At 42.5% G+C, this 27,270-nt stretch overlaps 1 protein-coding gene across 5 annotated transcripts in view; it reads left to right on the top strand.

Moving 5' to 3' along the window:
- The first annotated feature begins 5,799 nt into the window (after positions 1-5,799).
- Positions 5,800-27,270, top strand: part of CRIM1 (cysteine rich transmembrane BMP regulator 1) — a 222,569-nt gene continuing 201,098 nt past the window's right edge. The window contains exon 1 of one of the 5 annotated variants that reach the window (XM_037807087.1): positions 5,800-6,257. In XM_037807087.1, coding sequence (XP_037663015.1) covers positions 5,927-6,257 — 331 coding nt within the window. In that variant the 5' untranslated portion in view covers positions 5,800-5,926. The other 4 variants (XM_037807086.1, XM_037807085.1, XM_037807089.1 and 1 more) reach the window with 4 other exon arrangements.

Below are 27,270 nucleotides of genomic sequence, written 5' to 3'. Positions count from 1 at the left end.
ATTTATTCCCTTTAATTAGTTCCACTTAATATAGTGAGACCCACCTTCCTTGGGGGAAGATTTTAATTGTGCATATATAACACTTTCCCTTAAAAATCATGCCAGGTTATGTGATTTGGTCATTTGTAAGGTTAAAACATTTACTGATACATAGCCAAAATCTCCTAATTGTGAATATTTTAAAGGAGCAAATGAAATAATGAATTTGTAAACAATTTGAAAAGATAAAAAACAAGCTTTATAATATCAGGAAATTTTGAAGCAACAGGAAAAGTGTTTAACTTGAAGAGTCAACCACCACACTGTGGGATGAGCATTTTCACTAACTGTTTGAGGGAATGTGTGCAGATAAAACTTTCTGGAGGGCAATCTAGCAATGTCTGTCAAAATGGACAAAACTTCTGACCTACAATTAACAATTCCACTTTAGGAATTTATCCTAAGAATATAATTGGACAAGTGTTTGAAGATTTGGCTAGATGGAATTTATTCACATCGTTGTTATAATAGTGAAAAAATGTAAAAACAAAACCTAAAAGTGTATTACTATGGTATTAGTTACACATAATTTGGCATATCCATTCAATAGCATAATATTAAGTGATAAATGGATACAGTTATTGATCCCAAATACCCAAATTACATATAAGTGAAAAAACATATAAAACAAGATGCATATCCCATATTATATTTTAAGGGGAAAAGAAAATATATTACAAATATATTAGTGGTTAAATCTCAATTGTGGGATTATGGGTGATGTTTCTTTTCTTTCTTTACTTTTTTTTTTTTAAACTTGTTTGCATTTTCTCATTTTTCCCCCAATGCACATGTATTTGCAAAGAGCTATATCAGGAATAGATCACATAGTGTGGATTCTGAAGCCAGATTGCCTGGGCTTGAATTCCAATTTTTCCTCTTACTAGGTGTGATGTTGGCATATTGCTTAACCTTTCTGAGTCTCAAGTTCTCCGCCTGTAAAATGCAGGTAATTATGGTATCAACTTCATGAGGTTATAGTAAGGATTAGATATGGTAATATATTACGGCAATTAGTAAACATCCACGTAGCAAACACTACATAAATATTTGTTATTCAGTAATCAGGAAAACAATGGAACTGTTTGCATTTTGAGAAAAGCACTAATCACTATTTTAACTTTTCATATGCAAATTAGGAAAGAGGGCAAGATATTGCCAGAGATGTTTGCAATTTTCAGTTAGGTCCACAGAAAACAATAAAACTGAAAAGAAAAGGAACCAAATTACTGAACGCTCTCAAGGCAAAATAGGACTGGGTTCTAAACCCAATATCCATACACATATATCTCAGACTCGGCAAGTTGCTTAACCTTTGTGCCTAATATTCTTCAAGTGTAAAATGTGGATCAAGTAAGGCATTGGAAATAAGCCCTTATAGGGCTATTCTGTAGATTAATTAAAATAACCCAAATAAGTGCTTAGTACATTGACTAGCAATCAGCAGTCAATAGCTAAGGTTAGCTATTATTATTGTTATTATTATTAATTATGCCCTTTAAAATAAGTTTTAACCTGGAATGAGTCTGGGCAATATTCACAAAGTCTAAAACCCCAAGACTAGACAAACTGCCAAAGGGGGACCAACAATTAGAAAGTTCCCAAGAATACAAAAAAAGCAAGTATCTGGGCAGGCAGGGGGTGCACAGCAATGGGTGCTGAACTGTGAGATAGCAGAGATTCCAGCTCAGGCATAAAACTTGAGGAGACACTCAGTTAGAAGGACTTAAAATAATTTAAAAAAGAACAACCATGTTATGGAGCTTTACATGTGCTAGATAGCTGGTATATTTTTTTCCAATCCATAAAAATACTTTGTATGGTTGCTATTCCTTTCTCCATTTTACAGAGGAAGAAACAGATGCAGAAATGATAAATATCTTGTTCAAACTTGTGCAGATGGTAAGAAAGAGAGAGAGAGAGAGAGAGAGAGAGAGAGAGAGAGAATGTGTGTCAGGGTACTAGGCTGGGCCTTAAAGAAAACTAGTTTTCTGTGCTCATGCCTTGCTGCCTTCCTCGTAGCCGCTTGCACACGCACAAGCATCACGGATAAGACAGAAGTCCTGTCAGTGAGGGACTACGTAGTGATAGCATAGCCCAAGAACCACATATCAGGGAGGAGGGCTTCTAATACTGATGTTCTGTCTATTGCCCTCTCACTTCCATTTTCTGTCAGACCCCCTCTCCCCCCAACTGGGCACTTTGACTTTCAGACATCTTCAACAAGTTAGCAAACCCCACCCATCCAACCCCACCAATGGCCAACAGAGGGCAGGCTGTCTCTTCTTCCAGACCTCCATCAGGAGTATATTCTAATTCCCTTTCCTTTCTGATCTGTTTTTTCCCAGTTTGGGAGACTCCCGTCAGCCCCTTTCAAGTGCTTATTTTAAAGTCATTTACTAAAACCAAAAGAGAAGGGCCACAGGCAAGAACATCTGACTATCTTTTTTGTCTCTAACGCTTCCCTCCCTCCCTTTTTCAATTAATTCATTCAGTCATGCAAACTAATAAGCCCTTCCCCCTCTAATTATCTGACCATCTAAAGGGGTTCAAAGCTATTTAAAGAATTATTTATAATATAATGTGATAAATGCTACAAAACAGAGGTTCTTACAAGAACAGATAAGGGAATAAACTCAGGAAGACTTCCCAGAGGAGGAGGCATTAAGCCATCTTCCCAGTCCACGTTCTACCTTGCCTCCCCAATTGTCACCGTGTTGGGCCTGAATCCCAGGGAAGAAAGCTATTTCTTAACTGAACTTCTACTTGACACACTGGTTTTGGATAAGGTGCCAGGCCCTTACAAGTTTCTCATTCGCCACTAGTTTCTGGCTTCAAGAAATCCTGTTTTTTCTATTGCTTCTATAACTATTAATTCTATGGCAATGCACCACACGTAACTTGATTCTTCTGAGTTGGTACATCCATTTTGGTTTCAAGAATCTCTCCAGCCTATTCTAAATCTGACCAGAATCCAAGTAAGAAGACAGCTTTTTTTTACCTTCTGTCTTTTTACCTTCCAGCTGGTAAGGTAAAGCAACAGGAAAAGTGTTTAACTTGAAGAGTCACAACCACCACACCCATAGAGTCCCAGGAACAATAAATGGTGACCTCCATATTATCCCTTGCCTGTGTTCAATGTCTTGCTTTCTCAACCCTTAATATAGTGCTTTGAAAAGCAAAACAAAAAACCAAAACCTTTGCAATAATGATTACTCCCTTCTTCCAAACAATAGGGCTTTCACTTCTGCATTTTTTTCCCCATCACCTGACCTTGGTTTTCCTGTTGGGTCCTACAATGTTATCTGTTACAGTTTAATAATGTCTTTATACTTGCATTTGAACAGGACTACAGATAACCTCCTCTGGTGGAATGGAAGGAGCCTTTTAACACAGCGAAATGATGACAGTTTGTTGGCAAATCCCACAGGGAAGTGCTGGTGGCCTTGAGGTACAAGAGACAACCATATTTAACAGTGTTACTCTTAACTCTCTTGAGTTCTGCTAATAGAAAAAAATGATTTTACCACTTATAATTATATAACCTTAGAGCATGAGGGCCTTTAGAGATCATCTAATATGACCATCTACACAATTGCAGGAATTGTCTTTACAACATCTCTCTGGAAACCAGTCATCCAATGGCTGTTTAAATCTTTTCCTTTCCATTCTTGAACACCTTTCCTAAGACCCTCTGATAATCAGTGCTAATCAATGAGCCTCTGATAATCAGTGCCAATTAATGAGCCTCTTCTTTTCTGGACAAAGAAATATGACTGGAGAAATGTTTGGTTTCTGATGCCAGTGACTGGGGAATAGTCCACTGGTAACTTGGGCTTCTTTTCGGTTCAGGATTAGGGTGGTTTAACAAAATATTTATCATAGCCATAAATTTGTTCTACAAACAGAGGATTTCAAAGGCATCTTTGTTTGCTTTCTCCTTACACTGCCATGCTATTAACTTCTGGTTCCTTTGCCATGATTTTCAGATCTACTTGGCTACCACCTTCCTGCAGACCAAATTATCATGGATCAGGTGGTCAGCCATTCCCACAGGATCTGATTTTTTTTCTTCACACTGATCCAACAGTCACTTTTTTTTTTTGGTTCACGAATTTCATTGACCCTGGTACACATCCTGTGAATGGTGGGCCACTACAGTGCCAATCATTACTTCACACGCTTGTGAGAGAACCTTCTCTGACAGACACTGAAGAGAAACCATCTCTACACGATGCATTTTACATGACTTCAGTTGCTTCTTTACCTGGTTTATCACAAAGAATATTTACCACACATCTTCTTTATTAAGACATTCACAATAAATGAAAAAAAAATTGAAGCCCATCACTTTGTCTATGAGCTTGAGAAAGAAAATGGCAACGTCAGACATTAATGATGCATGAGATATACGGGTCTAGCATCATGTCAAGACGTGCAGTAATCCAGTATTCGACCTTACTCAAGGGAGAAAAATTCAGTTGTTACTTTTCAGTCACCCCCTCCCATATTATAGAACCTAGGCACAGACAGCAGAGCGACAAAACATTCAGCAATACAGGATGTGGACTGTTAAAATCCAACTCAAGCTACAGGAGCCACCAATAGCACCCCGCCCCCCCCCCCCCGAATATTTACCTAGACGGTTTAAAGCACTTAATTAATTCACCAGCAGCTTCGCTGGAGACGTCTCGAGCTTTCCGAGACTCCATTACATAATATCTTTTACAAAGTCTATTCCCAGCTCGAGTGGAAGATGGATTCGCATCCAGTTTGCGGAGGTTCCAGGCAGTTGCTTCCCTTTCTCGGGGTTAGATCCGGCGGGTGCCCCAGCCGAAGCCACAGCAACGCCCTCGGATCTCAAGCTTCCGGGGGTCTCCCCCACTCTCCGAACACAAAACTGCCCCCGGGGGTGCAGCGGTCTCGCCCTCGGGGCTCCCAGGCCGGTCGCGCTGGCCTCAGTGTCAGCGGGTGCTCAGGCCGCCGTGACTCTCGCTGCTCGCTGGGTCCGCCCGAGCCCGGAGCCCGGAGCCCCGACCCCCGACCCCCAGCCGCAGCCCGCTGGCCGTGCCCGGGCGGGAGAGGCGCGTGGCGGCCGGGCCGCGCGGCCACCTCGGTGCGCCCGGCTCGGGGAAGAGGAGGGGGGAAGGAGGAGGAGGCGTGTGAGGGAGGGAGGGAGGGCCCGGCCGCCGGTGGGGGGGAGGGACGGGGAGGGGGCTGGCCGGGCCGGGAGGGGTGGGGGGCAGCCAATGAGCGGCGCGCGGCGCGGGGGGAGGGGGGCGAGGTCTGGGGGATGAGGTAGGATGGGGGAGGGCGCAGCCCGAGTGGCGGAGGCTCGAGCCATAAACAAGCGCCCGGAGGAGCCGCGCAGGAGTGAGGCGAGCGGGGCGCGCGGAGCGGACGCCGCGGACCTTCTGCTGCGCCACCGCGCCTACTCGGCGGCTCGGGAGGCGGGGACCGGCCCGAGGGCTGCGCCGCGGCTACCGCCGAGGGGGCCAGCCGACCAGGAGGAGGAGAGAGAGAGAGAGAGGAGGTGCCGCCAGCCGGGTCTAGAGCCGAGCGCCGCCGCCGCCGCCGCCAGAAGTTTGGGTTGAACCGGAGCTGCCGGGAGGAAACTTTTTTTCTTTTTTTCCCCCTCCCTCCCGAGAGGAGGAGGAGGGGAAGTCACCGCTGCCTCTGGCGCCAACGCTAGTGGGCTCGGGGTCGGCGCGGCCCGCAGGGGGGGCGGGGGCCTCGCCCCGCAAGGGGAGGCGCGCCCCGGGGGCCCAGAGGGGGGCGGCGAGGACCGCGGGCTGCGGGTGCGGCAGCGGCGCGTGTGCCCCGCGTAGGGGAGGGCGCCCGCCCCGCTCCCGGCCCGGCTGCGAGGAGGCGGCGGCGGCGCAGGAGGATGTACTTGGTGGCGGGGGGTAGGGGGCTGGCCGGCTGCGGGCACCTCCTGGTCTCGCTGCTGGGGCTGCTGCTGCTGCTGGCGCGCTCCGGCACCCGCGCGCTGGTCTGCCTGCCCTGCGACGAGTCCAAGTGCGAGGAGCCGAGGAGCTGCCCGGGGAGCATCGTGCAGGGCGTCTGCGGCTGCTGCTACATGTGCGCCCGCCAGAGGAACGAGAGCTGCGGCGGCGCCTACGGGCTCCACGGAGCCTGCGACCGGGGGCTCCGTTGTGTCATCCGCCCCCCGCTCAATGGCGACTCCATCTCCGAGTACGAAGTGGGCGTCTGCGAAGGTACGGCCGCCCGCCTCGGGCCCCCTCCCACCTGGCCCGCGCCGCCCGCTCGGCGCTGGTTGCGCCGAACAAAGTTTGGCCGAGACTTTCCGAGGAGAGGGGGCTCCGCGGGAGGAGGGGCAGCCGCCGCCCCCGGGAGACAGCCCCCCGCGTCCCTCCGTTCCCGCTCGCTGCTCCCCTGATGCTTCGCCAGTCGTGGGCGAGGTTGGATTTCCTCGGTGGGGGCGGGCGAGTGGTGGTGGGGGTCCTACCCCCGGCCCCGCTCAGACACGCACGCTTGGGGCCATTCCGGCTTTGGCTGGGTGGCTCGGCCGTGCGGCCCGCGGTGGGGGCGCCACGGGCGGGGGGCACTGCGGAAGCGGCCGCGGGCCTCTGGGGGAGTCGGGTCCCTGCTGCCCTCCCGCTCTAGCGCATAGTGGAACCGTGTGCTGCACACCGTCCGCGAAAGTCCATTTTCTGTTGGCGGAGGAGACGTGTCTCCAGCTCACACTCCCTGTATGACTCTTATTTTTTTTTTCCTTGTGCTCTTTCTTCACCCCCTTCCTCCTCCTTGGCATGTAAATCAGTTTCAGGTCCGGAATATGTCAGCCCAGGGAAGTTGCATACGTTGGTTACTCATTTATTTGCCTATTGAAAACGGTCAAAGGCTTTCTCTCCTGAAAGAAAGAGGGGTGGGGGAAGAAATGCACCGAGGACTGAAAAGTTGTTGCTGATCATTAGTGGCTGCTTTTTAAGGTTAGATATCCGCGTGTTTCCAATCGTGTTGCCGGTTCCTTCTTTTTGTTTGTTTGACAGCGGAGATGATTCTGCTGGTTTCTCCACTGCGCATTGTGTGCGGTAGTGTCGAGAACTGACCCAGGGAGGAGATGAAATTAATGTAACAGCTCCGGTTGGGAGAACCAGCGTTGGTGGATGTCGGCCATAATTCCTGCACGTCTGTCTTGGCCTCGGGGTGCCTGGTTTGGCGTCTAGAGAGGCAGTGAGTTCTTTTTATTTGGCTATTGGGCAGGACTCGGTGAGCAGCGGTCAAGGTGGGATCCCTACTTTGGCTGACGCTGGGGTGATGATGCGGTTCCGGGGCATCCTGCTGCGGGAGCAGAGCGCAGCCTCCCTACTTCTGGGTGAACGGTGAGAAAGGGCCAGACGCCCTCCGCCCCACGTCCCTTCCTCCCTGCTCACTCCAGCACCTAGGAGACCAGGGAAGGGTTTATTCCGAAGCATTCTTATGTGTGTACTTTGCGTGTATGTGTTTATTGTGCTGGGATACTGAAAAAGGGGATGGAAACCTTAAGGATAAAAATGGATCTATAAAAAGGTTTCAATTATGTGATTCTCTTTAAACACACACATCTTAATCTGTTATACCTGCAGCTTCATGAGTTTGGACAGTTCTGAAAAATCCAGGAGGCCTTCCTGGTTTGGAAGCTAGTGGGCAGTAAGGAGTGAAGGGAACTCTTAGATGGGAAGATCCTTTCCTTCTAAGGGTGCACTGCTGCACCCTTAGGACATTGGGTTCAGAAGAGTTCATTTGCCTGAAGTACGAAAGTGTCTCATCTGGCCTTAAGTCCCATTTTATAGCATGTCTTTATTTCTCACATCAGGAAAATTGCCTATCAGAATAATTTTTGACACAATTGTATATATTTGACTTTGGGAACTCTGAATGGCTTAGACTAAAAGGTACATTTTTGAACTCTGCTCCTTGAAGTGTGTAATTTACTTAATCCAGCCTCCCTTGAATATAAAATGATCAAACAACATGAAAAAAAGGTTAAATGCCATTGAAATTGCTGTGTTCTGAGAAGGACTTTTGGAAGTTCTGATTCTAACCTTTGTTTTGTTCCTTCTTGAACATGTTTCTGGTGAAGGAAATGTGCGGCTCAGGGAACATGTACTGTAATCAAGTGTTTTGGCAACATTTTCCGTGTCACAGTATGGAGTTATTTTGGCAGTTGGTGAGCCTTTCATTCCTCTGAAATGATGCGATCCCTCATAGCTTCCTTTCTTCTGGTAACACCCTGTGCACTCGGTATTGGCCTTGAAAATGCTTGGAAGCATTTGTTGACATGATTATATCTCAATTAGTATTCTCAAGCAACACTTTTCATTTAGCAGGACTGTTTTTGGCTACCAAAATTGCATGCTTAGGGCATTTTTTTTTTTTTTTTTTAAGGATTCTAAAAACAGCATTAAATTGTGTTTTGATGTCATGAAACTGGAGTCAGGAAGACAGTATTACCTGGCATGAAATGATGGTTGGAATTAGATATTTTCAGTCATGTGTCTAAAATTTCCAGTATTTTCACCTTGTTTTATGGTTTATGAAAAAAAAGGATAAAAATGGATAACTTTTTTCCTTTAGTTCTTCTTTTTAAGAATTAGAGGAGTATTTACGTGCCCTTAAAATATCAAAAAGTTGCTGCTTTTTTCTCATTTTTCTTCTACGTTGCAAGAAATTTCTCAATGGCCAGTGTTTCCCTCAGTTTCCACTTTTGTTCAGAAATTCACGTGCTGAAGCATGATTATCGTAATTCATATGAATAGGAATTGATATATTTTATTCATGTGGGAGTCTCTTTTGCTGCAATTTTTGCACTAAAATGACCCCTACTGGCTGTATCTGTTAATGAAAACTCTTGAAAACTTACTTAATTGGCTACAATGAGAAAACGTATTGCGTGATATAGAAACATTATCATGACTAATCTACCTGCTTTCCCTGAAATAATTTGAATATAGATTATATTGCTCTGTTTGCCAACTTGCAGTAGTTTTTATTTGTGCTACTCATACTAGCTTTGTGGAAAAGAAAACTGTTTTCAACTTTGGTTCACAAAGTGAATTAGAATTAGGGGCAGGAACGGACCCCTTCTACCTTGTGGCTCACTGCCTTATGTTTTTTAAGGCATGCTGGCACATAGTAGGTCCACCTTGTGGTTCACTGCCTTATGCTTTTTAAGGCACACTGGTACATAGTAGGCTCTCAGCAAATGTTCGTTTAATAAATAGATGAACAGTCCTCTCCGTGTCCTAGGAAGAACATTGAAGAAAAAGTATGTTCTGAAAGATCAAACAATGTGATGAGTTGTGGCCTGTGAATGTTTCTTTTCAGAATAGTTTACATTGTTATTAAGTAAACCCTGATTTAATTATTCATTTGCTGTTGTTAAATACATTAAAAAAAAAAATGAGTGCAGAGCCAGATACCAAATGTTTTTTCTGTTCTCACAGTCTGAAAAGTGTTTTTTGGCCTCTGGGAGAGCACAAGTCCCTTTCCCGTTTCCATTTGCCTGGTGAGCCTTCCTGTTGCTCTAAGTGGCATCCCAGCCAGGCTGTGTTTTGGCAGGCTGACTGCCTCGAGGGAAATCGCTGGAAGCCAGAGAAACAAGATAGGATTCTGAACTCCTGAGGAAGAAGACTAGTTGGGAGACCTTTAGGGTGTCAAAAAGATTTGGAAGTACTGCTGAAGTGGGATTTTCTAGGAGGAATGTTTTGATTGGACAGTAGAGAATTATATCTCAAGATATGGGTATGAGGTCCATTTTTCTCCTCTATGGAAAAGAGTACATCATGTTTCTCTAGTGGGTGGGGCGGAGGTGGGGCATAACCATTTACTCTCTCAGTAAATAAAAGGGCATATAATGGCTTGAGTCTGACAGTGAAGACAGTGATTTGGAACCAAGTGGACACTATTGAGTAGCTCTGCTCTGAAATTTTGTTGCATTAGATCTAGGCAGTTCCAGGTCCCCCCCAGGGGATGTTTAACTTTGTGGCTTTATCTTTATGGAACTTAATTTTCCATTTTTTTTTTTTGCCACTGCAGGTGTTTTTCAGAATACAGTCCACCTTCTGTTTCCCCCAGGTATTGAAACTTGTCCTTCCACCCACTTTTCATGGCACAGTGCATAGGAGAACTAAGTATATGTGAGTGGGTCTTTACATCAAAAATAGAATGTTTTTTCAGAAACTGTTGCTATTAGAAGGTTATGATTTCTTTACCAGTCACTGGAAGACAGTGGAGATGATGGCTCCTTGGAAGAAAATGGGAGGGATCTGAATGAGACCGCAAACAGCAGAGTACAGGGAGGCCAGATAATCCACTAAAATGTTTGGTTGCACCCAAGCCATGTGGAAACTGCTCTTATCGCTCCATAACACTACTTGGAGACCATGGATTTTAATTTTTACTAATTAAATGGGGGAGGTGAAGGGCCAAGTTAATACTCATGTACTGGAGTTAGAGCAGTTAAAACTTCAGATCTCCAGACTACATTTTTTTTTTTAATTCAGTTTTATTGAAATACATTCACACACCATACAATCATCCATGATACACAATCCACTGTCCACAGTATGATAACATAGTTATGCGTTCATCACCACAGTCTATCTCTGAACATTTTCCTTACATCAGAAAGAACCAGAACAAGAATAAAAAATAAAAGTGAAAAAAAAACTCCCAAATCAACCCCCATCCCACCCCATTTGTCCTTTAGTTTTTATCCCCATTCCTCCACTCATCCATACACTAGATAAAGGGGGTGTGATCCACAAGGTCCAGACTACATTTTTGAGTAATGTGTTTCATATTAATCTCAGAAGTCATTAGGTGTAGCTAGTTCTTAGATGCCAGAGAGAGAAGCTAGCAGAGGGCCTATAAAATTACATTAATAGGGTATGGAAGAGAAACAAATGTAATAAACAAGGAAATAATTGGTTCCTCCGAGAAGTAAATATTGACAGAACATGGGAAGACTGTTCACTGCACATCTACAAATGATAGGATGCAGTGACCTTCACTTTGACTATCCAGCTTACAGAATCCTCACTGTTATTGAGCAGTCCAGTCACATAAAACACTTGGCAAAAAGCAAATGAATTGCATGTTATCAGAAGGGGAAAAATAGCAAGTCTGGAAACACTTGCTGCTATTAACACACATTTAGCAGCGACCTGGAGAATCTATAAACCATTTGTTGGCAGCACAGGCATGAGCAGTCAAGTTAATTTATGACGAAAACTGTGTGTACAACCCTGAAACTATGGACATTATATCCAGGGGTGGGAAGGATTTAGTGATTTGGTGCAGGCTTACATGTTTTGTGTTGTTTGATTAAGATGTGATGGTCAGGATGAATGAGTTAACAAATTGGGTGTGTAGGGTAGCTGTACTGTGAAGTTAAGGGGAAATAGATAAAATGCAGCTTACTCTAAAAAGATAATTGAGTGGGAGGAAGAAAGAATGACGAATGGGAGAAGGGAAAATATTGAATTCATCTTAGGGCAACTGTATCATCCTTTGAAGAATAATCCAAAACACATTCCAAGCATTAATTGTGAAATTCCTGAAAAATGTGGGTGTGTTTAACATCTCTCGGGTTGTGGTGCTAGCATGGGAGATGACAGTGCTGTTTTAGCATGTAAGATGATGGAATTAGAGGTTATAGAATGAGTAGAAGGTAAATATGTTTGCTGAAGCGGATTTTGGAGATACCTCAGTAAAACTCAGTTAATTATTTGAGGAAGAAGCAGCAGACCACCAAACTCTCATGAATAACAGCTGAAAGCCTTCCTTCTCAGAAGTCGAATTCTCATCAAAGCTGTAGTTTAAAAAATCTGACTTGTCTGCGTAGAATTCACTTACACATTCACTGATGTTCTGTTCTGTACAAGACCTTTTGCTGGAGGTGGGTGGTGCAGCTGGGGAGTTTGGGAATCTCTCAGAGGCATTCCCTACTCCCTTTGTACTTTCATTCAAGATAAGGTGATGAGGCAGCAGGAGAGTTAAAAAATCTAATTTACAATATAAGTTCAAGAGGAGAGTAAAGTGATTTCACAAACTTATGATTAATTGGCAAGTGAAATACATGGATAAAATTTGTTCCAGGAGTCAAAGGATCTAGTTGAGCTGTCAGACTCTGGTGGCAAAGCTAGAATTTGAGGTAGGTTTAAAAGTATGAGTAGGATTTTTTTTTTTTTTTTTTTTTTTTTTTGTGGAGGAGGGGACCCTACCCATTCTTGGAGCCTCTGCAGTACATATCAGGGTGTTTCCCAGCATCCAAGAATGAGCTTGCATTCTTAACACTTTAATAGTTGTGGTTCAGAATGACAGGTTTCCTTTTGAGTGAGATTCTCTTTGTTCTAGCTTGTTCCCTTTGCAGACGGGCGTGGGCAGTGGACTAGGTGTCCCTTTATCAGCTTCTCTGGACTTCACCCCATCCTCTGCCGCTGGTCCTGGCCAGTTAGTTTGTTCAAACCGTTGAAAATCTCTGTGCTCAGACAAGCCCGCTTGGTCTTATGGGCAGGAGTGGGTGAACATACCTAAATGTAAGAATGCCCTCAGGGTAAACATTGAGCCGTTAAGTGTTCATTTTGTGTCCATGTGAAAAAAAAAATTTCAAGGAAGATCCCATTTTCCTTTAAAGTTGCAAAATGAAGAGATCTCAATTTCTTACTCGCCTTCTTCCCCATGTGAAATACTTGTACATCGGTAAGAGTATAATTAATGGTTAGGAACATGGTTTCTTGGGTCTAATCTGCACTCTGCTTCTGTATGTCTTGGTTTTCTCATCTGTATAGTGGAGTTAATAGGGTTGCTGTAAGGACTCAGTGCATGATCTGTGTGTAGCACTTAGCGAAGAGTGACTGGCATGTGGTAAATGCTTAACAGCAATAAAGCTACAGACCAGTAAAAGTGAAACAATCTGATACTGGTTCGTTCTCTTGTTTTGTTAAATCTTCATCTACCTGAGTAATTGTTCATCAGGAGTTGAGATTGGGCTCTTAGGGAAGAATTGCATTATTCTAATTACATTGGAGTTAAACTTTTTTAAGGCCTCTGAAGCTAATCACTACCTGTCTTCCTACTGCCTATTTGTTATGCTTTGTCTAAATAATTTCTACAAAACTTGTGTATTTAGGGTAAAAGTAAAGAGGGAGGAATCTGAATATTTTGCATGAAGACACAGGAATCCTAAATTTAACCAGATTCCTGCCCACTAATATTTGGAGTGGAGGGAGTACCTCATCTTATGGGGACCTAAATTCACTATAACCAGTAATACATGTTTTCCTTCACATTATTTCTGGAAGATGATTTTGCTCCTAGCTCCTAAAGTGTTCACACTGGCAGTCATCATTGGATTTGGCCTTGAGCTGGTCCGAACTGGCTTGAGCTAAGGAAACATTTTATACTGCAGCTCACTCCACGGGGAGAGTAACTCCCACTGCAGTTGGTAGAAATTGGGCAAAACCAGAGGTCAGACATTCAACCAGTCCATTCCTCCACCCTCTTTTTAGCTCTGCTTACTTCCCCTGCCATCTTTTCACCCACAGATATTTATTGAGCATCTGCTACGAGTCTGGTCTCTGTGCTATGTAGCAGTGATAACTCCTAATCTCTTCAAGCCTCGGTTTCCCTATCTGTAAAAAGGGAATATTAGTAATAGTTACCTCCTAGGTTTTCTGCAAACATTAAATGAGATAAAACTGTACTTTTGAAATTTTAATGTGCATGCAGATCACCTGGGGATCTTGTTAAAAAATGCAGGCGCTGATTCAGTAGGTCCCAGGTGGTGCCAGAGAGTCTGGATTTCTAAGAAATCACCAGATGATGTTGATGCTGCTGGTCCTAGGACCACACTTAAAGTAGCAGGAGGCTAGTACATGTAAAGCAGGTAGCACAGAGTGTGGCATGTAATCATATCTCATGAATGTTAGCTGGACTGTTACAATCATATTTTTCAACCAAAGTAAATAAGAGAGAGTCTCTGCTTTCTCAAAGGCCACGGTTGAGTGGTAGGTAGTAAAATTGAGACCATCTGCTATGGCCCAAGACAGTTACTTATAGCTGTTCAATCCTGTGATGGGAAGTGCTGAACATCTCAAGAGCACCCAAGAGGAGCCCTACTTCAAACTGTCTACTGGAAGGATTTACTGGAGGATGCAGCAGCAAGCAAGACCTGAGGGTTGCCTCCTCCCTCCTCCTTCCTGCTCCTCTACTGCAGGATGTTTTAGGACAAAGAAAGTAGGCTCTGCGGCTAGACAAACCTAGTTCAGATCTCAGTTCTGTTATTTTTTTTAACTGTGAGACCAGCTTGGTTATTTTTTCTGGGTCTCAGTTTCCTCATATGTGAAATTGGAACATTAATAGCTTTCTAACAAGTAAATAATATGAGGATTAGAGATTTTATATGTATATAAATATTAGATTACGTGTGTATGTGTGTATAGGTATGTGTGTACATATGTGTATATATATGTAAATATGTGTATATATATGCCTAATATAGTTCATAGTACCAAATAGACTTAAGAAAGAGAATTAATATTAACTCTTAATTTCCATTCTGTTTTCCTCCCTTATTTTCTTCTTGATCTTTCTCTACATGTAAGTTTTCAAAACCTATTTTGTGTACACTCTCTCACTTCCTCCACACTTAACCAAACACAGAGTCTTTAATAGGGGATTCAGAGAGGGAATTCTGGTCCCAGACATACGTTGAAGAGAAAAGGACTGTGAAGTACTGAGAACAGAGGCTGTGAGTCCAGGCTCTCTGGACCAAGAAAACACTTGTTGGTTTGATCCACTATGGCTGTAATTCCCAGCCCCTTTGGAGTTTCAGCAGAATGTGAATATTTACTTGATTTTTGTATTTCCAAGCCTCACTTCCAGAGTGCTATTTCAAATTCATATTTTTTAAAAAGTGACAACTTTTAATATTGGTGGCACGTAGTTTCATGAAAGTGAATTAAATTTCATTTTGTTGTCAAAACTTTTTTGTGCATTTCTGGACACCACCTGAGACCCTGGAGACACCAGCAGTATCTCCACCACGAGCCTGGAGTTGCTGACGTCACCGAAGAAGCTGCAGCAGGTCTGGCTGGGTTCCCAGATCAGGGCAGCCTTGGGACTGAGCATGAGCTGATGTGAGGGCCGGGTACTCCTGCTTTGCTTTTCTTGAGCCCCTGTGTTCCATCTGTCTTTCACGTGGACTAATACTACAGGTTTACAGAAGATTTGATTTGTGGTTATTCTGGAGAGTCTTTGTGCTGCAGTGGAAGGCTAGAAAGGAATGCCTAGCATTAAGATATTTGACGTTCTTGTCTCTTTAGAACCTAGTATAGGTGTGGTCCTGTTTTAGGAGAGCAGATCAGAAATTCTTAACTGAGACTCTTCCTTCATGCCTGGAAATAAGTATCATTTTTATCTGGGAAATATTGGTTGAGCACTCCCAAGGCAAATGCTTTGTATTGGCTGTTGTGGAACAAGGAGAAAGAACTTGATGAAGACACAATCCTTGGCCTCAGTAGTTTACAACTTTTTCCTTCTTTATCTTGACAACCAAACCTTATTACACAGGAGGAATTGAATTTTCCCCCAGAAACTCTTTTGGTACCTGTCATTGTAGAGCTTATGTGTTTTATCAAGAGTGCTTGTATTCAAACTTGTAACCCACAAGCAAAATTAGAAAAAATGTTTAATAAAAATTTGAGGATTTCTTTTAAGTACATGTCAGTCAAATCCAAAAATAACACCCCAATTTGAAATGTCCTGGAACGTTTGTGCTACGGACATTTAAGAAAGAAAATTAAGTGTTATTTGTATTTTGGGGTATTGTCATTTTACATTTCGAGTTCTTGAGAAGAGAATTTGAATAATCTACTCTTGTGAAATTTTAGCAAAGTCTTTAGCAAACAGCTACTCTGGCTATGGCAAGGTGAGAAAGAAAAAAGAAATAGGCTGTAACTAGAGATTGTGCCTGTCTTATTTAGCATTTCAAAACAAAAACCATAAACAAACATCTCAGGTTCAAAACAGAAAGGAATTTCTGGCAAGGCAGAATGAAACCCGAGCCTGTAGTGTTCCAGTCTACAAGAGGTAACTTATTTAGCTTCGTATACAAAGGCCACAAGCAAAACGTTTCACAGCTGTGATAAAACAAAAGTAAATCTCAATTTTGGAGAACTGTGACACAGCTTTTTAAGACTCCAAAAGATCTTCCAAAATAAGGCAAAGCTACCCGGAAGAAGTTTGACCTGCACCAGACTTCATGGAGAATTGGTTGGACCACTTAGATCCTTCTAATTTGCGAGGAACCTCACATACAGGATGGATGGGCCCAGTCCCATCGGAATGTGTGTTTATACTTCTGCAGAGGCAGAGCATTCCATTATCTTGTCAACCACAGACCTTGAAAACCTTCACATTGCTTTCCCCTTTCCTCACTGTTCATCTTTCCTCACTTTCTGTAGTCGGGAGCTGTGTTTTCTAAGAGTATGGGCATTTACATTCTATTCTGCGTGAGGAGAAAGGGAGGGATTTTAGATGGCTTTCTCTCTGAAAGCCAAAATAGAAGGATTTTTAAATGGATGAGAAAGAATGGGTATGCTCTGTGCTTTTTAGAACCACTGTGTTCTTATATTCCAGGCAATTTTTAGGGAACTTTTATTACAATTCTCTATGACATAAAAATGGAAGGTCAGATAAAGTTCCATATTTTAGTCAAAGTAGCTTGTTTCAGAAAGGATTCAAGGCTGCTCAGAAAGGTAAGTATCAGAATATTCTTCTTGTCCATGAAAATTGCATGATAGAAGAGAAAAAAAATAGCTATGGCTTCTGGATCCCCCACTCCATAATAGCTCAGTGACTTCAGTAAAACACCCTCAGTTTCCCTCGGCTTCACTTACCTCAATTTGTCAAAAGGGAATTACGTAGTCACCTACCTAAAGGCGGGGGAACTGAAACAGATGATAGCTTACAGTTCTCCTGGTCATAAGACTATGTTTTTATGACCTAGAAGTGTTGGGCAAGAGTCAAATATTACCTTGTGTTTGCTGAGCCAAGGAAAGAAAAAGTGGTCGTGTCTCCATGACTCTGCCAAGTGCTGTAGACGGAAGGCCTTAAAGGAAGAGATCAAGAGTTCTTCCATAGTTACGTGTGTTGTGAAGTGACAGACAGCAAAACATACTTATTGGAATGTTAGTGGCATCTTGTAAACACCTGCAATCTTCGAGCCCTATTAACTGTGGCCTAGCCTGGATTCAAGGTAGAACCTACGCCTCTCTTTTATGTCTGTGCTGGCCGACTGCCCTCGCACTTTCTCCGTTTTCTCATTTGCTTCATTAACTTTTGTGGCTGTGAGGTGGGTGGGTGACAGATACTGCATAAGGAGAAGCTTGAGCAAAGACAGGCCAAAACTTGCCCAAATTCACATCCTTGTTTCTGTCTCTGACACTAGGAGAGAGTTGAGTAATTGCTGTTCTCCCTAATACTGCAGGCAGCAGCCAAATTCTCTGCATTCTTTTACCTTTGCTGCTGTTTTCACTTGCCAGGGAGTTTCCCACCAGACACTGGGCAAGCAGTTTTGTTAAGGGACAGAGTCCATTTAAAGAGGCATAACCGTCATTGTGCATGAGAGAGCTGTCCCTGGTTTAACGTGGCACTTGGGTGCCTAATATGGGGAGGATAAATGAGTAGCCCCTGCAGAGGGACTTGCTGCACACCACATCAGCTGCCTTACCTCTGAGCATCACTGAGCCATGAGAACAGGAAGCTCTGCATGCCTGTGGGACAGGAAATCTTCACTAAGAATATTTCAAGTACAGCTGAGCTGTGAAGCTGGGGAGGTGGTCTCTTGATGTCTGTAAACTTCACCCTTCTGTTGCCTCTTGTCCAGAGGCAGGGCAAAGTTAGATGGTGTGGACCTGTGGCTTGATGTACTATATATTTCTCTAAAGAATATTACAATCAGCTCAGCACAGCCTCCAGCTTACGCCACCTGTAAACTTGCTTTGCCTTCGGTTTAATATGTTTTTGCCAAGAGCAGCCTTCCAGAATGAGGTGCTAGTTAATTCGAGTTGGGCATTTATTTGTTAATAAGTCTGCTGAGTGCTGAATACTCCGTTTGGGAGTATATGACAGGAGAAAACTGAGCAGCTAGTTATTAGGTAGATCTCTTCCACGATTCTCTTTCAATTCAATTACCTAAGCTCCCAACCACTAGTAATATGAACTAATTTAATTTTTAGTTTTCCTGTAATAGTTTGCTTTTTGCCCTAAAAGAGATTTTTGCTCAAATCTGTAAAACTGCTGTAAGTAAACTGATAACCAAGTAAACATTTTATATTGTTTCAAAGAAAACACTTCTAGTGGAGTACTGTGGCTTGCTCTTTCTTTCCCTTGGTTTTTTAAAGATGATATCAAAAGTTAAATCCTGTTCCGGATCTTATCCTCACCCTTCCAGGCTAGATTTCTGGATAGCTCATAGTAGTGGCTGTCTGAAATAGCCATTGAGAGATCAGTAGTGTTAATTTACTAACCTGAGCTTTTGCCTAAGATAGGTTCTCCTTTTCTCTTCTTTGGCTAAATAGGTCTTTATTTGGGTTCCTTCCTGCTCACTTGGCATACATTAGCATACAGACTTTTAAGCTGTGGGGCAGAGAGGAGAGTCTGAATGCCTGGGTGGGAGCTCCTGTCTCTGGCAGAAACAGCCAGGGATCTCAGTGTGTGTTTGCTTGGTCAGTCTGTGCTGGAGGATTGGTGGAATGGTCCCTTGCTGTGCTGTCTGCACCACAGCTTTGGTGCTCCTGTGCGGGTGAATCCCTGCTGTGACTTGATGTGGGTCATAGATCAGTCAGGTGCCCTGAAAGCCCCCGGAAAGGCACGGTTTCCGGCAGCCTTGCCTTTGGCCTCTGCATCTCCCCGGTGTGGTCGCGCACAGCTCTCCAGCTGTTGGTAACCCAGCGATGAACAGAAGCTGGCACCAAGCATCCAGTCCTCTGTGCGGAACCCTTCCAGTGTCTGCGCTGACGGGATGGCGAAGCTGGAGTTCTGTAGGCATATTTGGAGGGAGAGCGAATTACCTACTCGTCAAACGCCCTGGAGTAGAACAATATGAGTTAGCAAGTCATAAAAATGCATAAAACAAACATCTTTTCAAGGTTGTGGTAGACATGCTGGCCTAAAAAGATGTGCCCTGGACAGTAAAATTGTTCGGTAGTATCAGCAGCTGGCCCTCTGGATGTGTATAGTTGCAGAAGTGTCTTTGAGAGACCAGAAGCTAAGATAATTCCTTCTTTCAAGATGTAGTTTGGATGTGGAGTGTGTGTGTGTGTGTGTGTGTGTGTGTGTTTCAGTTGCTGAGGGCATAACACAAACAATACTTTGCATTGTTTTACAGACGTGCTGAAAACAACTCCCCAGCTTGAAGCAAGTAAGTGTAGTATCTACTTTGTAGATCAGGAAACTGAAAATGACTTCTTAATAAATAAAGATTGTGCATTGTTTTTATTACATTTGAAAAAAGAAGTCTAATTAAAATGCTTTGGCTTTAAAACCCCTGGCTAATTGGGATATCTCTAACAGGGCAAATGGAGCTCAGGGAAATTACCTATTTTATTTCTGATGATTGGAACAAAAGTTTTATTATTGCTAAAGTAATGCAGGGTAATTTTTAGTAGGTTATTATTTAAATAGAATTATTGACCATCTGTAGGGATTTTGGATATGATAGCAGAAAGGAAAGGTAATAATTTCTGTAGGGAAATAAGCAAAATAAAAGAAGCCAGAGATGTTTTTGTTGGAAAGAGATGTAATTATTTTCAAAGACTATGCTGGGAAAAGGTGAACCCTCACCAAGTTTATTGTCTACCTATTCAGGACATTATCTTAGTGCTTTGGAAAGAAAAAAGATTCTCTGCCAATGAGGCTGGAAAACTTGAGGGAGATAAAGTATTTACATGCTTTAATAAGATAAAACGTGTCCAAAAGAAATATATAATTATGTATATATAGAAATTATATATATATAATTATATATAATACATGGACTATGAAAATAGTCCATGTATTATATTTTATAAACTGTGTATGAATATGTAAGCATATATCCTTGACTCATATGTCCTTGATACTGCTTTTGAGAATGGAAAAGTAGAAGGCATTAGGAGCCAAAAAGTGAAAACATAAAGGAGGACTACTAATAAAGAAGGAACAGTTAACTTTTTTTCCTTTTGGAAGGGAAGGATTTCATATGCATAGTAATTCCAACTCTGCTTCTTTTGGTAATCTTAGTATTATAAGCATTTAACTTCCCATAGACCTTAGTAATTTGCATGTTATTACTAAAGTCCACAGGTCAATGAAAATGTAGACGCCTGGATTCAAGATCTGTCTTGTTCCTAAAGTGTTAGGCTTTCCAACTTTATTTCAAGTTTATCTAGGACAAAGACTCTGAGAACTCAGAAAGTATGTTTAATACATATGTTTAAAAATCTAGTGCAACCAACGCTTTGGGCACAAGGCCAGCAATTGGAAAATGGGTGTGGTGTCAGCTTTTAGATTCCCCGAATATGTCTTGATGTCCTTCAAAATGTGTTCTCATCCTTCAGACCCTGCCTCCTTGTGCTGCTTCCTTTGTGAAGCTGCCCGCCTTACCCAGGGAAAAGTTAATGCCACCCCCTTTCCCTCCAGCATCCACAAATAGCACTTTCTCCTTCAGCTTTGCGAGAGTTCACTTTTCTTGTCTTCCTGCCTCATTGTGATCCACGTCAGTGCCAGGATTGTGTGTTATCCTGGTGCTTGGCGTGCAGGAAGAACTCAGTGAACATTTGTTGACTAAATCTAGACTCGAAGTCGTCCAAGATAGGATACAGAACTTTTCCATCTGATCTGTTTGGTTGGCATTGTGGAAAGCCGAAACCAGCTTCACGTTACCTGTTAAAAGAGACTCCCAGTGAGAAGGCGTATCATCGCAGAAAGAAGCTCAAATTGGTTAACTGCCTGCCGCCTGCCCCATCATTCTTAGAATGTTTTGTAATTTTTTCCGTGATGGATTAGTTTCAGCTGTATTTATTTTGGCAAATATTTAAAGATAATTTTTATCTTTGAGGACTTTTCTTCTTGCCAGTTAGTCATAAAGGTGTCATCTTTCGCCAGCCGTTCATCAACTTGTAAGAATCTTCTTCCTGGGTGGCTGCTGTGTAACCTCCTTACTGCTGGGGATTTGTTGCATTGGGACCATATGAATACTTCCTGATAATAAAGCAGACTAATGTATTCTCAGCAAATCCAAAATATGTATGTTGACTAATCAGGAGGGAGTTCAATTTATCAAACATTTATTGAACGTCCAGTCTGTGAGTGCTACGTGTAGTAAATGATACAACCCTAGATATTTACAGCTTCAGGAGATAATCTGAATGTCATAAGGAATTTAACTGCACAGATTCTTTGGGGAAGGAAACTCTAGGTCAGCAACACAGGATGGAAGTGTGTGACTGTGAATAATAAGAATGCCTCACAGTGGTTTGAACAGGAAGTCCAAAGGAATGCAATATAAGGAATTTAGGAAAGCAAAATCCATTTGGATTTATTCCAAATGCTATGATTTCAGAGATAGGAATTTTTGATGACGAGTGACTAAGATCCCCTATTTGTTGTTACTTGGCAATGTGGAGTTGTTTTTCCTTTATCACTAGTCATGAATTCTTTGTTTTTCTACAGGTCTTAAAGTGGTGTACAAATTAACAGACAGAATAAGGTATTAGACACTTAAAGATTACAACAGCACAAATTACCAACCTTTGGCACTAAGCTTTTCAACTGATAATGAAGAGAGGTTTGGCCAAGATAAAATACCTAAAATCATAGGCACATATACAAAATCATCATGGGTATATGCTCAGGGCCTCTGTGCCCTTTTATCACTTTAATGAGTGTGCCCAGAGAGCCCTGCTTTCTTAGGGCACATCTCGTTGGGGTCTCTGCTGCAGCATGAGCCTTCAGCTTTCCCACATTTAGGATGTTCTTTTCTCACCTGATGGTACCTGCTGATGCTGTGATGTCGTGGTTGGTGGCTTTCGCAGTATCCCAGTTTAGAGCTTTCTGTTGATTGCCACTGGTTGTTATAAAAGTTTTGGGAAAGGGAAGGAAAGAAAGCTGGAACGGATGGCTAGGTAACTTACACCTCTAGAGCTATGGTCCATAATTTTTAGTTGGCAAGGAAAAGTGAACATTCTAAGCAAGGTAATATTTAGAGGATTCACTGATAAGCTTCCTTATAACTCTTTGAAAACATATTTTTAACTGTTATATGGTTTCATGAATGTTGGAAGTTTAAAAATCAGCTCCCTGACCTTGGGGGCAGGTATGCTCTCCTTTCAGCATTGCCGTCAGACTTTTTCGGCAGGAGTATTTGACTTGATGGTGAATATTGCCAAAATCAGGGTGTACATATCTGAAAATCCATGATTCCTTAGTGAATGTTGAGTGATAGATGAAGGACCCGGAACTGTTCTTGCTGCTTAAATAACACATTCATCCTCAGACTTTAATGAAGTAAATGAATGGAGGCAGAGAACTGGGAAACACATTTGAAGGAGGGAGTGGCCCGGTGAGTAAGCCAAGGTAAACAGTCTTTGTAACTGAAAAATGTACCTCCTGGAAGTAGTGCGTGTGAAGTGTGACCAGCAAGTACCATTTTCAGTTGTATAGATAGCTGGGTTGTGCTGAGGCCTGGAAAGAAACTCTCAGAATTACTTGGGAAATCAGTTTCTTGAGCCCTCCTTTGACTTGGAGAGAAAGAGTCATGTTTGTGGGGAAGGAAGCAACTGAGGGGCTCTCTGTGTTGCAGAAATGAAGTGGCCGTTGACCCAGGGAAGCCTTTCAGGAGAGCCAGTGGACTGGCAGAATGGCACTGGGAATGTGTCTGTGAATCTGTAGGTGACTATCAGTGTGTCATCTCCCTCTTTTAAGAATCTGGCCAAAGGTGTGGTCTGGCCACCTGTGCATGTCTGTCCGGGGCCCCAGGGATGAGGACTGTGGCTCTTGATTGTTTTGTCTCCTATCTCTGCTACCAGCAGGACTGTGTTGCCTCTAAGGGCATTGACACTCTATAAAGTGAAATATCGATTTGTAGTCTTTGTGCAAATTTCCAGCCCACTGGGCAGACACATTTTGATTCTATTGCTTTTTTTTTTTTTTGGAAGCACATTATTGGATTGCAAATGTTTGTTTAATATGAAAAATGCATACAATTAACTAAGTCCTAAATAGGGACTAGCTACTAACTTCAAGATGAATTTGTAACCTTTGTGATTTGCATACATGTGCCATATGCTCGCATTACCAAGGATTTTATCTGAGGATTTAAAAGTTTTCCAGTTTCACCATTTTATAAATTAAAACATGAGGTCTAGCAGTTATCTAGCAAGGCACACATGAAATTTGGAAAAAACTTGGATCACTGTCAAGATTAAATTCATTGAAATTCTATCAGGAAAAGTCTTTTTTCTTGCATAAAGTACAAGAATTATTGACTGATGGAATATTAATAAATAGTCTTTGCAACTCAGATTCTAGTTTCGTATTCAGAAGACATATGTAGTGTTTGTTGTAATATTTCAGATTAATTTCTGTAATCTTTATTTTACAAAAATCGAATTATTTCATTTCAAGCAATTGTACATGCACTATCTAAACTCACCAGGCCTCAAATATATTTTATATAAATTTTAAGTGCTTTGTGGTTTACCAAAAGGAAGATAGAAATGTTGATTACCTTTTTAACATTGTTACTATTTCTGAATTGTGAATATGTTAAAAATTATAATTCATGTATGAGTTACACCAATCACAATATTTAGTCCAGAAAATACTGGACTTTTATCTGGCTGTTAGTTGGTAGGAGCACCCATTTAGACTTTTTAAGCCACAGCATATGGTAAAGTGATACATGTGCACAACTGGAATTTATCACATACATTTTTGTTCAACACATTGACATAAAGGAACAAGCTTTGTATTGAAAAGGTAACTCTAACATGAAATCACATCAAATGTAGCAGTGTAACCATGATATTTATGGAAATTTAGTTAAACTGTTAACCGAAGTCAGCAACTGTGTAATATTTTAAAAATTAATGAAAGCACAAAGTTTAATAGGTTTTATATTCAGCAACAATAAGCAAATATTTGACTCCCCACCCCCACCCACCCCCAAGAAATATGTGTGCTGATACTTTAACTCCAGGATAAAGAGGTGTGGGATGCTCACCACCTTTGGGGAAAGAATCTGTAAAGGGGGGTCAAGGTAAGGGGAGGTCTCGGGCTTTCCTAAGCTTGGGCCTAACATATGGCCTGTGACCATATGTGACCAATTTCTATAACTTTATTTAAAAATGATTATCAATAGATTGTTCCCAATACTATACAGTCAATCTTTAATAATTGATCTTTATTATCAAACAGTGCTGCTTATGTTTTCTTTTCAAAAGCTTTTTAACAATATGATTATAAATGTTTAAATCAATTTTTGGCAAAATCCATTGGTGTCTTCCTTGTTACGGGTGGATATTAAAGCCTCTGTGGGTAAGGCGTAAGCTGTGTGTTCAGGCGAACGTGTAAACAGTAGGTGAGTGTTAGTACAATATTGCTGGGCAGTGTTTCCTTGCTTACGGAGCCATGGAGCTCAGCCAACTCAGAGGAGGAAAGGGAAGGAAGGGCTCATTTTTGAGAGCGCTAGGTTTGTTTCTGGCCATGGGGAGATGAGACAGGGAGATGAGACTGGGAGAAGGCATAAATAGAGTTTGAGGGGAGATTGCAGACTCAAAGATTCTTGCCAGGATAAAAGCTGGATGGATTTGTTTACAGCTGCTTCCCACTTTTTGCCTCTCCATGTTGGTTCTCCCAGGGGGTAAAGCCTCGTGTCTGGATCTGCTTTAGTGGGTATCTCAGAAGGCTCCTCTAGTGTGCCAGCTGCCGTGATTCTCTTCCCTTTCTAGAAAGGGAATTAGTGCTCAAATACCTAACTTCCTGACCTGCCGTGAGAGTTGATTTATTTTCTTTATAATAATAAACACCAAGCTTCTTGGGAAAAGACTGCTATATAAATAACTAAGCATATATAGCATTTGGTGGTGGAGTTCTGGGATGTGGGAGTTGGTGACTGTGTATCTGGGCACATTATCTCCCGTCCTCCGAGAGGGGGCAAGGGCAGCGGCCTCTGAGCCCCCTCTTGTCTCCCGTCCCTTTACAGTGTGGCTGCTGGTTCCTCTGTGCGGTTCCAAATCCCTTGCCCAGGCCCGCACCCCTGGTGTCACCCAGGAAACTGGGCCCTCAGCTCTCCTCATCGGGGAGCCCTGGCTGCCCTCACCTGTGCCCTGGCCCCATTCCCAGGCCCTGCCTCCTCAGCCTGTTGGTTGTTCCCCAGACTGTGCTCACCCAGTCTTAGGGCTTTTCACCCACCTGCACAACTAATGCACAGTGCATTCATTCGCCAGGGGGTGTGAAGGATGCAGTCTCAAAGAAACCTGCCCAGAGGAAACGAGCTCCTCAGGAAAAACTTAATGATAAGTTCTTTAAGGAGAAACCACATTTCATTACTGAGAGACAGTGTTATGCGCTAGTGGGAGTTCACGCTCTGAAGTCAGACACTTCATAGTCTGGCCTCGCCACTTGCCAGATTTCCATCTGTAAAATGGGAATAATAATAGCATTTGCCTCCTTTAGGTTATTACAGATTATGCTGACATCTTCACGTAAAGCACTTGAATAGTGGCTTGCACACAGGAAAGTAGCTGTCGAGTCTTTACCTCAGCATTGAATGCTAAGCTTTATGCATATTAGATGCTCATCAAATGTTTTGTTGAATAAATATAATATTCAAAGGCTGGGAAAGTGATTTCTTCATCACATACTGTAAAGTAAAAGTAATACTGGGTTGCAATTAGGGCACTGGAGACATGAAAACATTTGCTCCCAGTCTATCAGAAGTATTTTTGATTAATATTTACTAACTCCCTAGGTAGTTTTAAAAGGGTGAAACAGTTTAATCAAGTGATTTATTTCCAGTAAATGTTGTTAATGGAACATTTCAAACTCCAGCATATTTGGTGAGGGTAATAGGATGCTGCCCTTTCTTTATGAGTTTACTCTGCATTTTAACTTATTTTTGGGAAAAAGTGCTTTTTAATTGACTAGCCCATTGTGCTTGCTTCTTTTTTTTTTCTTTTATCTTCATTTTATTGAGATATATTCACATACCACGCAGTCATACAAAACAAATCGTACATTCGATTGTTCACAGTACCATTACATAGTTGTACACTCATCACCTAAATCAATCCTGACACCTTCATTAGCACACACACAAAAATAACAAGAATAATAATTAAAGTGAAAAAGAGCAATTGAAGTAAAAAAGAACACTGGGTACCTTTGTCTGTTTGTTTGTTTGTTTCCTTCCCCTATTTTTCTACTCATCCATCCATAAACTAGACAGAGTGGAGTGTGGTCCTTATGGCTTTCCCAATCTCATTGTCACCCCTCATAAGCTACATTTTTATACAATTGTCTTCAAGATTCATGGGTTCTGGGTTGCAGTTCGATAGTTTCAGGTATCCACCACCAGCTACCCCAATTCTTTAGAACCTAAAAAGGGTTCTCTGTATTGTGCATAAGAGTGCCCACCAGAGTGACCTCTCGGCTCCTTTTGGAATCTCTCTGCCACTGAAGCTTATTTCATTTCCTTTCACATCCCCCTTTTGGTCAAGAAGATGTTCTCCGTCCCACGATGCCAGATCTACATTCCTCCCCGGGAGTCATATTCCACGTTGCCAGGGAGATTCACTCCCCTGGGTGTCTGATCCCACGTAGGGGGGAGGGCAGTGATTTCACCTTTCAAGTTGGCTTAGCCAGAGAGAGAGGGCCACATCTGAGCAACAAAGAGGCATTTGGGAGGAGGGTTTTAGGCACAATTATAGGGAGGCCTAGCCTCTCCTTTGCTTGCTTCTTTATAGCCCCTCAGTGCCTCTCATGGGGCCATGCAAAAAGCAGATACTCAGGAAAAATTTGTGAAATTAATGAATTATTAATGGTACATTTTTCTTCACATGATCAAGGTGGAAGAAACTCATGAAGTGATTTTGACCCTGAGGCAGGTGTCATCTAACATGATTGTTCGTTTCTTGCTGTTGGAGTGTTGAGTTGGAGGGCTGCCCTCAGAGTGCTGAC

This window comes from Choloepus didactylus, chromosome 17 (genome assembly GCF_015220235.1).
Source record: "Choloepus didactylus isolate mChoDid1 chromosome 17, mChoDid1.pri, whole genome shotgun sequence".
NCBI lineage: Eukaryota > Metazoa > Chordata > Mammalia > Pilosa > Megalonychidae > Choloepus > Choloepus didactylus.
Note: the sequence above shows the minus strand (reverse complement) of the source record. Positions and strands in the feature narration are given on the sequence as shown.